The sequence below is a fragment of the Aspergillus nidulans genome, chromosome I (genome assembly GCF_000011425.1).
Source record: "Aspergillus nidulans FGSC A4 chromosome I".
Taxonomy (NCBI): Eukaryota; Fungi; Ascomycota; class Eurotiomycetes; order Eurotiales; family Aspergillaceae; genus Aspergillus; species Aspergillus nidulans.
In genome coordinates, this window is record NC_066257.1 from 450,200 (window position 1) to 463,150 (window position 12,951).

Genomic DNA, 12,951 nt, shown 5'->3' on the forward strand with positions numbered 1-12,951 from the left:
TGGAACAGCCCGCATTTACGTCGTCAAGGCCAGAAGAGGCAGAAAGAGAATCAGCTGACCCCGCTTGATGGGCCAAAATTTCCTGCTTCAAGATCAAGCATGCAGGCGTTCAATATAAACTACGACGCCGCTGGAGCTATTAATATACGGGCGTAATATTACTCGATATTACTCCGCGCAGAGCATTACGTCGTCCCTGTCGCCGCTGGGTTTGATTTTGATTTGATTCGGGCAAATCTCGCTGCCCTGGACCAGCCCCCAACTTCCTTCCTGCCTCGCCCTGCCAGCGCCTCCTTTGGCCGCCTTTGTTGCTTCACCTTCTCTCAAGCGGGGGACTTCCTGATGCGCTGAGAGGCCACGGTTCTTCTCTCGCCATTATTCTATCCTGAAGGCGCTTTCACCTTCAGCGCCATCTTCTGGGTTTGACCGAGGGTTCGTGCGAGATTCCCCGATCTTACCCGCACGGTATCGCAAGTATGGCTCCGGCTTCGTTAAATGACGTTTTACCGACGGAAACGGTCATCTAATGGATGCAGCTCTCCAGGCTCCATACTCGTTCGATGGTTTATCCAGAATCTCCTGCACCGACCGAGAGGTCAGGGTCCGTCGTCGTCCGCCCTGAGTTGCACGGGTCTAGCGCGACGGCCGTTTCGAGTGACAATGAGCTTCATTCAATATCGCCCGTGAATCCAGACCCCGACGGCCTCGGTGCTGGGTCTTTGTGCACGGAAAATCTATCGCCAGTTTCGGTCAAAAATGCGACGCACAAAGAACACCATGCTTCCGGCCTGCCTGCCCTGCAAATACGGACGGACGTCTCCAGTGTCTCGTCGAGTGTTCATCGACTGAGTCCCCATCGTGAGGCCGACTTCTACGTCCATCACAGTACCTCTGCCAGCAGCCTTCCGCATCGGACACCGAGCCTAAGGGCGTTGATGGCTCCAAGTCATAGTGGGGGTTCCTTATCTCCAGCTTCTCTTTTGTCGTCTCCTCAACTAATAGCCATGGGAGATATTACACCTTTACCCTCGCCTATCGGTGGCGCATCGCCTTGGCGACTGCCTGCGCGCCGTAACTCGCAGTCCCTGTCTCGGACCTCCTCGGTGGTTTCAAGGACCGGCTCAAGCCTGAGCCTGCGTCCCAGTGACCCGTCGCAGTCGTCCTTGGCCGGAGTTCCGGAGGCACGCTCGCGCGGCAAAACACCTGTGATCGCGGATAAACCGAGCAGTGATAAGACTCTGGATACGCCTGCCGCTCCAAAACACACGCGCAATCGTAGTCTGAGTGAGTACGTTCCGCCAGGTCGAAATGTTGCCATTAAACCTCGCCCCGTCGCCGTGTCCGGGACCGGCGCACCGCTTGGAATCACCTCCTCCTCGAGCACGGATTCCAAATCGAACAACCTGCATCGGGAGCAATATCTCGCGATCCATCGAGGAATTGCTTTACCTACGGTTCGCCCGCCTTCGCCTCCGCGAAGCAGTGGGTTCGGTGTAAGCGAAAATGAACCTGTCGTCATCCATCATTCCGACGCGCATGGTACGGAGGAGTACTATTCGGTGCGCTCCATTCGGACCCAGCAACCCCGACTGTATCGCAAACTCCGACAACTCGGTCATGGTACTTTCAGCCAGGTATCGTTGGCTGTTCGTGTCGAACCGGAAGGGGCGGACTCTGATCATGGTCACTCTGACGCCGTATCCTCGACCCAGAAGCTAGTTGCAATAAAGATCATTGAACACGGGCCAGCGGGTGGAGCCGATGAGGAGCGACTGGAGGTGTCCCTGAAACGTGAGGTCGAAATCCTCAAGTCTTTGAATCATCCATCCCTTGTACAACTCAAGGCTTTTGGCAGCGACGAAAAACGCGCTCTCCTGGTTCTTGACTACTGCCCAGGCGGCGACTTGTTCGAAGTCGTCTCGAACAATACCAGACCCCTGACTCCGGGGCTCATCCGACGAATTTTTGCCGAGCTGGTGGCTGCTGTACGCTATTTGCACGAGCATTATGTAGTGCATCGTGATCTCAAACTCGAGAGTAAGCTCCCCGCGCCTTCCTGCTAGAACAAAGCTGACTGATGGCTACCAGACGTTCTCGTCAATCTTCCCAAAGAAGCTCTGCAAAAGATTACCGATTGGCGTACTTATGACCGTGCAGTTGTGACCTTGAGCGACCTGGGCCTCTCACGACGTATACCTGAACCTCCTGAGAGCCCTCTTCTCCAAACCCGCTGCGGAAGCGAGGACTACGCAGCACCAGAGATTCTGATGGGCCAGCAGTACGATGGCCGCTCCACCGACGGCTGGGCGCTTGGAGTTTTGCTGTATGCGATGATGGAGAGCAGACTTCCTTTCGACGCCCTCCCTGGAACCCGAGGCGATCCTGCGAAACTCCGAGCCCGAACTCCTCACCGTATAGCACGGTGCGAATGGTCCTGGTACCGGTACGCAGACAGCGACGGTGAGTGGGATCCCGAGAAGGGCCGTGGTCTTGAAGGCGCGCGGGAGTGTGTTGAGTCGCTCCTGAAACGAAACACAAAACGCAAGAGCCTTGAAGAGATCGCGGCCATGGAGTGGGTGAAGGACGCCATTGACGTGCCTGGCGGGTTGAAGCGAGGCGATAAAGAAGTGCCCTGAGCTGGTCTCTCTGTCTTCTTTCTGTAACTTACTTCTTTTGCTCTGACTTTTCTTTTTTACTTGTTTCCTGTGTTTATGCTACGTATGACGCATGCATGATTACCAGATCGGCGAGAATGCCGAATGCTTTATGAGGCTTGGCTAGATCAGATGTTATACCCTTAGAATTATAACTCCTCTGACATTCAAGTATATATAGCCCTATACGCTAGAGTCCAGCATAGTCTAGCATATATAAGATCGACCCTAAACAAGCCATAAGCTCTGTGTGGATCCTCTTACTAACATCGGGGTGTGATTGGCCACCGGGGAAGTGATGGCCAACTCCGGCCCCGACTTCGCTGCGAGCCTGCGGAGAACTTCAGATGTCCGGCACTTCCTGTCTTCTTTTCTGACTCTTTGCTCGCTTCGAACTCCGAGAGTTTTCTTGTTTTCTTCTCCTACATAAGCTCCTGGCGTGGTCCGTATTCCCAAAAACAGTCAGCTGTTATCGGACCCACGACAATGCTTCTTTCACAGACTCGGGGCCGCCTGCCCTCTGCTCTCCGCAGCTTGGCCAACAGAGCTGCTATGTAGGTCACCTCCCATTGTACAGCTAATCAATGGTTTTACGTCTTGGTTGTACGTCTGCTAAGTGAAAATGCGTCCAGTCGTCCAATCTCTACTACACTCCCCCGCCAAAAAGCGTCGCCAAAAGATGATGAGCCCGTCCTCAACAAGGTCTCCCGCCATATCACACAGCCGGTGTCCCAGGGTGCTTCCCAGGCGATGCTGTACGCTACGGGTCTTACTGAGGCCGACATGAACAAGGCCCAGGTTGGTATTTCCTCGGTCTGGTACAACGGCAACCCTTGCAACATGCACCTCCTCGACCTGAACAACCGTGTCCGCGAGGGTGTGCAAAAGGCTGGCCTTATCGGGTACCAGTTCAACACCATTGGTGTCAGTGATGGAATCAGTATGGGTACCAGTGGTATGCGTTACTCGCTTCAGAGCCGTGACCTCATCGCCGACTCTATCGAGACCGTCATGGGTGGTCAGTGGTACGACGCCAACATCAGCATCCCCGGTTGCGACAAGAACATGCCCGGTGTTTTGATGGCTATGGGACGAGTCAACCGCCCCAGTTTGATGGTTTACGGTGGAACCATCAAGCCCGGCTGCGCATCCATGCAGGGCAACGCTGACATCGATATCGTCTCTGCCTTCCAAGCCTACGGCCAGTTCATCAGCGGTGAGATCAACGAGCCCCAGCGCTTCGATATCATCCGCCACGCCTGCCCCGGTGGCGGCGCTTGCGGTGGAATGTACACTGCCAACACCATGGCCACGGCCATCGAAGTCATGGGTATGACCCTCACGGGCTCCTCGTCCAACCCGGCCGAATCGCAAGCCAAATACGACGAATGTCTTCGCGCTGGTGAAGCCATCAAGCGCCTCCTCGTCGAAGACATCCGCCCCTCCGACATCATGACTCGGCAAGCCTTCGAGAACGCCATGGTCGTTGTCAACATCACCGGCGGCTCCACCAATGCTGTCCTTCACCTCATCGCCATTGCCGACTCCGTCGGCATCAAGCTCACAATTGACGACTTCCAAGCCGTCTCTGACCGCACCCCCTTCCTCGCAGACCTCAAGCCATCCGGCAAATACGTTATGGCCGACCTCCACAACATCGGCGGCACCCCCTCCCTCCTCAAATTCCTCCTCAAGGAAGGCGTCATTGATGGCTCCGGCATCACAGTTACCGGTGAAACTCTCGCCAAGAACCTCGAGAAAGTCCCCGATTTCCCCGAGGACCAGAAAATCATTCGCCCCTTCTCCAACCCCATCAAGGAAACAGGCCACATCCAGATCCTGCGCGGTTCGCTCGCGCCGGGCGGTTGCGTTGGTAAGATTACCGGTAAGGAGGGAACCGTTTTCACGGGCAAGGCCCGCGTCTTTAACCACGAAGACGACTTCATTGCCGCCCTGGAGCGCAAGGAAATCACCAAGGATGAGCAAACTGTCGTTGTGATTCGCTACACCGGTCCCAAGGGTGGTCCCGGTATGCCTGGTATGCACTCTCTAGCAACCTGACCCTTCAATTCTCATCCAACCTGCTAATTCACCTTTCTAGAAATGCTCAAGCCTTCAAGCGCCCTCATGGGTGCTGGCCTCGGCCAAACCTGCGCCCTGATCACAGACGGACGCTTCTCCGGTGGTTCGCACGGCTTCCTTATTGGACACATCGTCCCAGAGGCTGCCGTCGGTGGGCCGATTGGTCTCGTACACGACGGCGACGTGATCACCATTGATGCCGAGAAGCGCGTTTTGGACCTTGACGTTGACGAGGCGGAACTCGCTAAGCGACGGAAGCAGTGGGAGGCTGATAAGGCGGCGGGCAAGTTGCCCCAGACCGGGTTGAACTTGCGCGGGACGCTTGGAAAGTATGCCCGGAATGTCAAGGATGCTAGTTCCGGGTGTATTACGGACGCTTTCGATTAAGCGGCCTTCGGGTCTGGTTGATGTACAATCAATAGTTCTGTTTAATAGCCTAGTTTAGCTTTTGGTTTGTAGGTGGGATCTTAGAAAACGGAAAAGCGTTTCTTTTTCTTCATTACTATACGTCAAGGCTTCGAGGAAGCATTAATGAAGGACGATGGTCCACGTATTTAAAGTATGAGTACCTGAGCTAGAGCCTATACAACTTGTACGCCGGTACAACCCATACCATATCCAATCACGTAAGAATATAAAATGAGAGTGCACCATGGATTAGTCCATGATAGACTTCACGCCGGATGCATCTTCCTCCACTCCTCCAAGAAATCAATCTTGTCAGCAACCCCTAAGCCAACCCGCTTCACCCGGCCTAACCTCGCAAGCGCATCCCCGACCGTATCCAAAAGGTTCTTCTCGGTAGGGCTAAGGTCAATTTCCACCCTATCCCTCGAAGAAGCCACTCCTCCTTTGGATGCACTTACCTCGTCTAAAAGATCAAAGTAGTTAGTATCGTAGTTAGACTTCTTCATTTTCTCGGTCATGCCGTTGCCACTACCGGCCATCGTGACAGATTCCGCGATGCGGACGCGGATGCAATGAGTTGGTTTACTGAGCAGGGACCAAAGGAAGCCAATATAATGGCCCGGTATTGGGGTGACAATATCCTCAGTCTGGTAGCGTATGGAAACGGGGAAGATCTTCGACGTAGATCCGATCTTCGTCAACGAGGGAGAGAGCGGGAGAATACCGCGGCCGTTGGTGGTGGTACATTCGGCAAAAGTGACAATAGGGCGACCGGGATATTTGCGCTGCAATTGGGAAAGGGAGGTGGTCTTCGCGTTCCGCCGAGGAGCGTAGTGAGTCTCAGGTGAGTCGAAGGCGCGCAGGATCGCTTCAAAGAGCGAGATCTCCTCCACTTCCCTGGTGGTTGGGTATGACGCCGTGAAAATCGGATCGAAGATGGCGGCGAGGTAAAGCGCATCAATTGGAGATGTAAACGAGGCTGCAATGATAGAGCCCGGGCCCGGAAGCCGGGATTGCTGCCGTGAGAGGTGGCCTTTCCTCACTCCTTCAACTTGCAAGTCAATCCACCATATACTAGGTACCGCCAGTATAGACCATAATGCGGCTTTCTTTCCAAGCGATCCTATTGGCAGCCACTGCAGAACGGCGAAGTAAGCCACGAAAAAGAAAATGAGAAACGGGAGACGGATGATGAAGAGCAACGCCCGGATCGGAAGTGGACAGCAACCAGGCGCAGGTTGCAGCGGAACGGGTAGGAAGGGAGCAATTCCGGACCCTGCAGTATTTGTCAGACTGGACATAATTTATAAATCATAATAGTGGCATTCATGTAAGTTTCATACCTTTGTCGCGGAACTGCGTGTATCTCTCCATTACGAGAGTCAAATATGATCCAAGGATTGCTAATGAGCGTAGGTCCTCGGTGTCGAATATGGACCAGCAATTCAAGTATCAGCGAGTGTCAATACAGAGAAAGAATGTCGACAGTATGGGTAGTATTGTAAATCGATGAGTGTCAGGAAGCAGCGAAGCTTTGCTGAACGGCCATTTCACAATGGGGTTTTATTTGGTCCCCGGTCGGTCTTGCAATTTTCAGCTCCCGGAAAGGAAAGGACTGGTGCAAACCTTGCAAGGTCGGAAGCAGCAGATAGCAGGTGTTGCCGGAAGAAAGCACCGGTGGGACGTGGTTGAAAAGCGATCCTCAACTGTGGGATTGTGAACAGCTATCGCTATCGCAACACTAATGTTTGTTGCTGGAGGCTGACATGTGAAATGTTGCCTTGGTGCCTGAGGTTTTACCCAGACCTGGAGTATAAGACGCCCACTTCTCGACCAGATTAGACGCGAGAATATCAGTCGCATACTCGATAAATAACTTGATAATTGACAATCCAGTCTAGTTGGTATATAACCTATCCCAGTCCAGCCCGGCCCAACGCCCCTATATAAACGAAACGCCACCTATATACAGAAAACCACATGAATATTTATATATTCAGAGAATTAAAAGGATCCATGCTCAGCAATATCAATCGCCGTGCTCCTCTATCTTCTCCACAGCCGGCGGCAACTCAAACATCCAAATCGACACACCTACAAGACAAAACGCCGTCGAGGTCATCATCCATGCAAGACCAACCCACGCACCGCCCCAATCCAATCCCACCTGAAAGACCGTCGTGATTGACAAACTAGCGATCACATTGCCGACTGCCTGCAACACCTCGATAACAGTGAACAGTCTCGCTGTCTCCTCGCGCTTCACTAGCGTCGTGATTAGCGATCGCGCTAAGTACGCGAACCCAGACCCAGAGGTCTGCACGATCAGGCTTGGGATCAGCATCGCGATGCTAGGAGAAAGACCGATTCCTAATGTGCCAACAGCGAGGAAGATAATGCTTGCGCGCGCTAAGGTCAAGTCCTTCATGTTGGAGTTCATGCCGCGCAGGATGTGCTTGGAGATGTAGGGGATGATGAAGAGGAAGAGCGGGATTGTGAGGGCCGGTTTGAAAGAGATGAGGAGATTTGCTTGGGCGATGGTCCAGTTATAGCGGGCTGAAATATACTGCACCAGGAACCAGGAGGAGCCGCGGCTGAGGCGATAAACGAGGAAGGCCGTGAGGAGGAGGAGGACGCGCTTGGTGCGGAAGATGAAGGCGTAGGGGCTGAGGTAGGATCGGGAAAGGGTCGCCAACGAAGCAAAGAATGAGCGCCGTTTCGGTCGGTTGAGGAAAGGTATGTCAAGGCCCTCCTCATCGCCCACGGGGTCTGCAACAAACTTCTCTGACGAGCTTGAGATTTTGGGCTCATTCGTAGACGACAGCGGGTCGAGTTCCATTTCGGGAGACTGCTCAAATGTACGAGGCGTAACAGCATTCTTCGTCTCAGGTAATAACAACGCCAAAAACGCGCCCACGATCACAATACCCCAGCCCAGGATCAGAGGAAACCAGGGGTTCATGGTCATTAGCCACGAACTTGCGGCGCTGGAAACAAAATCGGCAGCCATGCTCGCGACGCCGAATCGGAAGAACATCACGGCCCTAGATTCGTTAGCCGAGCCGGGGTATCTTTGCGAACAAACTTAGCGAGTCTTACCTCTCTTCCTCAGTGGTAACGTCTGCCATCATCGTAAAGATAACGGCAATAGTAACGACCGGCCCACCACCGAAGAAAAACGTCAAACAGGACGCCCACGTAGCCCTCAGCGGGAATACATCGTCGAACCACATAACCACAAACATAATCACGCAGTTCAGGATAAACCCCGGGATGCCGAGACACAGCGTTTTCTTCCTCCCATAGCGGTCCGCCAGCAGCCCGTATGGCGCGGCCAAGATGACACCTAGTCGAAACATCAGCATAAGCGCCCCATCCGCACCTCACACTCAGCCAAACGAGGTCAACATACTCAACATCCCCTGAAAAAACTCCATATATCCCGTCACTGCCGCGATCTCGCTCTGCACCTCCTTGAGCTTACAGAGTTCCTCGGGAACCTGTCTGTCAGGACCAATCTTGGTGGGATCAGCCTGCGCAAAGTACTCGCGGCAAGCGATCGACTCATAGATCCTTGTCATAGGACCTCCCGCCATCACGAATCCTACTTCCACAGCAAGGACCATGGCCAGTAACGTGATCATTAATCGCGAGCGAATCGCGCCATTGATGACCACGCTTTCTTTGCCGCTGTAGCCATTCGCGCGCGTGGACGACTGAGAATGTGAGGGATCGTGACGGATGATCTGATTATGTTCCTGAGGTAGAAATGGGACGTCTTCTTCGCTGTCGTGTGCGTCCTGGTACGGTTGCTGGTGCTGGTAAGTAGGGGACATTCTGGATCCCCTATAATGCTCCAGGAACCTCGTATAAAGATAGATCGGTTTTTATATATAGCCGTAGATGATTCACCTCATGGGATAGAGATGATCAAGAGAAAGAGCTGGATACGTCCATCGAAGACATAGATGGACACAGCAGTTCTGAGAGGAGAGAAGAGAGGGGAGAGGGGGAAGAACGTAAGGAGCTGAAGCTGACTGGATTCTCAACAGGCGAAGCAAAGTAAACGAGATGAGACCCAAGGCAGAAGCAAAATTATAAATTCACAGGACTATAAGCAGCTCAATTGGCAGTCAAACAATAAAAATGATACAGGAGGCCAATAATCATCAAGCGCCGGTTAGGTAAAATCTAAGCCATGATCCGCCCTCCATAGTTCGAGTCGTTTGGTGGGGGAGGAAAAGGGGCAAAGATGCGCAAGCAGCCCACTTAAAACAATAACATTATTCTCTACCTTTATTCTAGAGCAGCATGAAAAAGCTCTTACCGGTTTTATCCATCAAAGGTGTTTGTAAATGAAGATAATGGTCTACATAACGGCATTCCCTGCTACCATATTGAATGGAATTATTCTTCAGCTCGCGCAGTTCCTGAATTAGCAGCCAATGAGAGCATGCCCTGCGCCCCCATTACGATGGCTGAAACTGGTCTCAACTCCCAACTCGAGTCAGGGTTGCCTTAGGAGTACTCTGGGCTTGTACTCCTTGGAATCCTGATGATCAGCACTAGTAGCACTGCCCTCGGGGGTAAAACCATCCATCTTTCCGGATTCCCAAGGACGTCAAGTTCCGGATGATTCCGGAGGGTTAGGCACTAACTTGGGAGGCAGCCAAGATTGATAATCGATAATAGCCTACCGACATAGGGATAACCATTTTCTGATCTTGGAATCCGCCAGCTCATTATATTGTGATATGTACTCTGGGTAGGTCTTGTATATGATCGGTTATAATACAATTGCAATTCGCAAATGTTTGGCTCGCTTGGATATCAACAGGTCTAAATACAAAGGCGTCGCTCGGGCCAGCCACGGACGCCCGCCGCTTAGGCATAGTTTCAGGAATCGTCAACTGGCAGAGACGAGCCTACACCGTGGAAGCCCGCTTCCTCGAATATAGCGCCGCGTGCCTGTACGGCTGCCGAGATCTCCAGGAGAAACTCGTACAGGATCACAACGTTGGTCAGGACGTGGCCGAGACTTGCGGTCTCAGCTTTCGGTTTCCGCTCCTCTTCGTCCGTGACCGCTACCTCTTGATCTGCTGGAGATGGCTCTTGCGCACTGTTGTCGGTGCGGTCGTTGAATGTACTAACTTTGCTTTCTGGCAAGAACGGTGCCGCTAGGCGCTTGCGCAGCTCTTCCGCCGCAGAACGAGCCTCAGAAGCGTCGCGGGGAGGAGGCGAGTGGGTTTTGTTTACCGTAACCTCTCTTAAAGGCGACCCGACGATGCTGCGCTGTGGCGATGTCAGGTTCCGCAGGTCGCGTCTGCCACGTGGTGTCCCTTGGTCAAAACCCAGCGGCGGCGTTCTCGGTGTGTTTGACGAGTATCGTTCCGTACTGCGAGGAGCAGGAGTTCCGAGATTTTGTTCTGCCTGGTTGGTACGTACGTCGTCTTCGTGCAGCAGGTCTCGGCGTGCGGCTATCAAGATATCAAAATCTTCGACCTGCTTTCGCCATTCCTGGACTTTGTCGACAAGCCTGCGTAGGGCGGCCGTAAGCGCTGGTGTGTCGGCGGGCGACCAGGTGGGTTCCTGATACATCCTATGAACCTGGTCGAGTATATCCTCTGACTTATCATTACTTGAACCGCCATCGGACTGCACATAGTGGTACTTTGCAGGATCGACAAGTAACCACCCGTCAAGCGCCATCAGGTGCGAGGACGCAATGCTCATCAAAACTTCCGTCAAAGCCAGATTCACGATCACGGTGTTAGTGAAAAATGTCTCTAGACAGCCCAGCAGCTCGCGAACAATTGGATCTTCTTGGCGAATTTCACATGGAAGAGTTTCCGAACAATTGTCCGGTGGGGGAGTGGCCAGCCGGGACTCAAGAATCCACGACGCGTCCTTGAGATAATTATCGAATGACTGGTCTAACGTTGGCTCTTCCATGATAGAAGTGGCCATTGTCAGTAGGTGCCCTACTTCCGCGTTCAATGCCCCGACCGTCCGTTGTTTGGCGGGCTGTGTAGGATTAGTCCGAATCAAGAAAATCGAGAACGAGGAATATCGTTGTAGAATTACGGTGAGCAGCCGCAATGTGGCTAGAACAGTCTGTCGGTTGGGCGATTGAAGTCCAAGAAGGACCAGATCTCTCAAGTTGAATAGGGTTGGTGACGGTCGAGCTGCTTCCTGCGAAAAGGCAGCAAGGACATCTAGAGACTTGCGCCGACTAGCGGACATGTCCTTTTTCTTCTCGGGTGCTTGTACATCTACGCCAGAAGGTGACGCGAGGAGGAAATGTAGAATCCTCTGGACCAGGTCTTCCTGATCAACTGAAGCGAGAATACGATAGAGATAAGTGAGGACTGCAGCTGTTGAACCGCCCTCAACATCAGACGACTCTAGCAGTGAAGGGTATCTGACAGGCCGTGGTTAGAAGCAACATAGATACTGTGTATTAGGACTCACAGCAATTGTTCAAGGAATAAGACTTGAAAGTGGTCTAATAAGGTGGCAACTACTTCGGCTGATTTGCAGTGATCGATAGTGTCTTGCCAGAACAAGAGGTAGGCCATAAAAGAATCCATTGATGAGCCAAGCGCGGGCGGCAGCGCTGTCTCCTGCTGCGCATGGTCTGAATGTGAAATGACATGCGGTACCACGGGCTCCACATCCAGACAAGAACCTAAACTGGTGAAGGGTTAATAAAGCCAATTGATGAGAAATTAACAACACTTACCTGCCCAACTGGCTGTACAAAGCACCTAGCCCGGTGGCCATCAAAGTCGCCAGATCACTCTCGATCAGCCACCGCTCTAAATCTTTTGACCGCGACGCCGTCTCTATCAGGTAAAGCAGCCCGGTTCTCGCGAAATCGCCCGCTCTCCCCGCATGATGCACCCATTCCACCAATAGGTAGAACAGCGGGAAGTCATCCGTCCTCATCGTGCCCGCAAACTCGACGCTACCAGTACTTTGCTCCTCATCGTCCGTCCGGGGAGCAAACCAGGCAGGGAGAATATTAGGTTGGAGACGGATATTGTTCGCAACGCCAAACAGCAGCTCCACTAACCTTCCTTCAATATCTGCCGATTTTTTATCCGCACGACGAACGAGGTCCACCAGTGCGCGTGCAAAAAGCCTGTTATCGACCACCCCGTCAACTTCAGAATCAATAAGAGTGTTGAAGAGGACCGTTGCGGAGCGGAGCATGGCCTCATCGTAGGATGAAAGAGCAAGCTTTGTCACGGTAACAAAAATTTGAGAGGATGCGGCATAGGCGAGACACGGGTGAGGAGCAGGGCCACGAGATTCATCGCTCAGGACGGAATTCAAGCGTTCAATGCAATGACGCGCGTGTACGATGGCCGCTTGCTCGGCGGCTGTTGAATTGCTAGAGCGCCATATTTGCTATCCAGGGGCAGAAAATGTTAGCATCTTAGCGAAGGGTGTGCATTTAGAATCGGACGACTGACCTGTAGTGTGTTACATGTCCGCTTAAATGTCGTCAATCGCTCTGTGGGGGAGGTAGCTCGAGGGCTCTTCGACAACGAGCGGGAGCCGCCTATAATCCGAGACCACTACGTTCGATTAGGAGAAGCAGCATAAAAGACGCGCAACGCGTGCATCTCAGGGGGCATCCAACGTACAAAATCCATCTTTGCGGTAGCCACGGCATGATACTTCCTCGCAGGAAGAAGCACGAGCAGGAGACGGCTGCTAAACAAGAGATAAGAGGGAGAGTGAAAGTACTCCGAGTATGCGGCATGGTGTCCCTGAGACCGAAATGGGTTTAGTGTGAGAA

The 12,951-nt window shown here is 52.9% G+C and overlaps 5 protein-coding genes across 5 annotated transcripts, besides 1 other annotated feature; 2 read left to right on the top strand and 3 right to left on the bottom strand.

The window, feature by feature from the left end:
- Nucleotides 1-12,951: part of a sequence feature (contig 1.107 303..444822(-1)) that runs on past both edges of the window.
- Nucleotides 561-2,636, top strand: ANIA_06347 (protein stk26; the record flags this gene model as incomplete). Its single annotated transcript, XM_658859.1, has 2 exons — nucleotides 561-2,037; nucleotides 2,089-2,636. The coding sequence occupies 2 exons, from the start codon at nucleotides 561-563 to the stop codon at nucleotides 2,634-2,636; spliced, it is 2,025 nt and encodes a 674-aa protein (XP_663951.1).
- On the top strand, nucleotides 3,066-5,221 carry ilv3 (dihydroxy-acid dehydratase ILV3). Its single transcript, XM_658858.2, has 3 exons — nucleotides 3,066-3,208; nucleotides 3,287-4,692; nucleotides 4,756-5,221. The coding sequence occupies exons 1-3, from the start codon at nucleotides 3,141-3,143 to the stop codon at nucleotides 5,121-5,123; spliced, it is 1,842 nt and encodes a 613-aa protein (XP_663950.1). The 5' UTR covers nucleotides 3,066-3,140; the 3' UTR covers nucleotides 5,124-5,221.
- On the bottom strand, nucleotides 5,280-6,518 carry ANIA_06345 (lysophosphatidic acid acyltransferase LOA1; the record flags this gene model as incomplete). Its single annotated transcript, XM_658857.2, has 2 exons — nucleotides 5,280-6,420; nucleotides 6,488-6,518. The coding sequence occupies 2 exons, from the start codon at nucleotides 6,516-6,518 to the stop codon at nucleotides 5,411-5,413; spliced, it is 1,041 nt and encodes a 346-aa protein (XP_663949.1). The 3' UTR covers nucleotides 5,280-5,410.
- On the bottom strand, nucleotides 7,174-8,980 carry ANIA_06344 (putative MFS transporter; the record flags this gene model as incomplete). The annotated part of the gene is made up of 3 exons (XM_658856.1): nucleotides 7,174-8,188; nucleotides 8,244-8,490; nucleotides 8,557-8,980. 3 exons carry the CDS (start codon nucleotides 8,978-8,980, stop codon nucleotides 7,174-7,176), a joined length of 1,686 nt encoding a protein of 561 aa, XP_663948.1.
- On the bottom strand, nucleotides 10,041-12,861 carry ANIA_10801 (uncharacterized protein; the record flags this gene model as incomplete). Its single annotated transcript, XM_658855.2, has 5 exons — nucleotides 12,797-12,861; nucleotides 12,623-12,727; nucleotides 11,887-12,557; nucleotides 11,616-11,837; nucleotides 10,041-11,565 (listed from the first exon to the last, which is right to left on the bottom strand). The coding sequence occupies exons 1-5, from the start codon at nucleotides 12,803-12,805 to the stop codon at nucleotides 10,041-10,043; spliced, it is 2,532 nt and encodes an 843-aa protein (XP_663947.2). The 5' UTR covers nucleotides 12,806-12,861.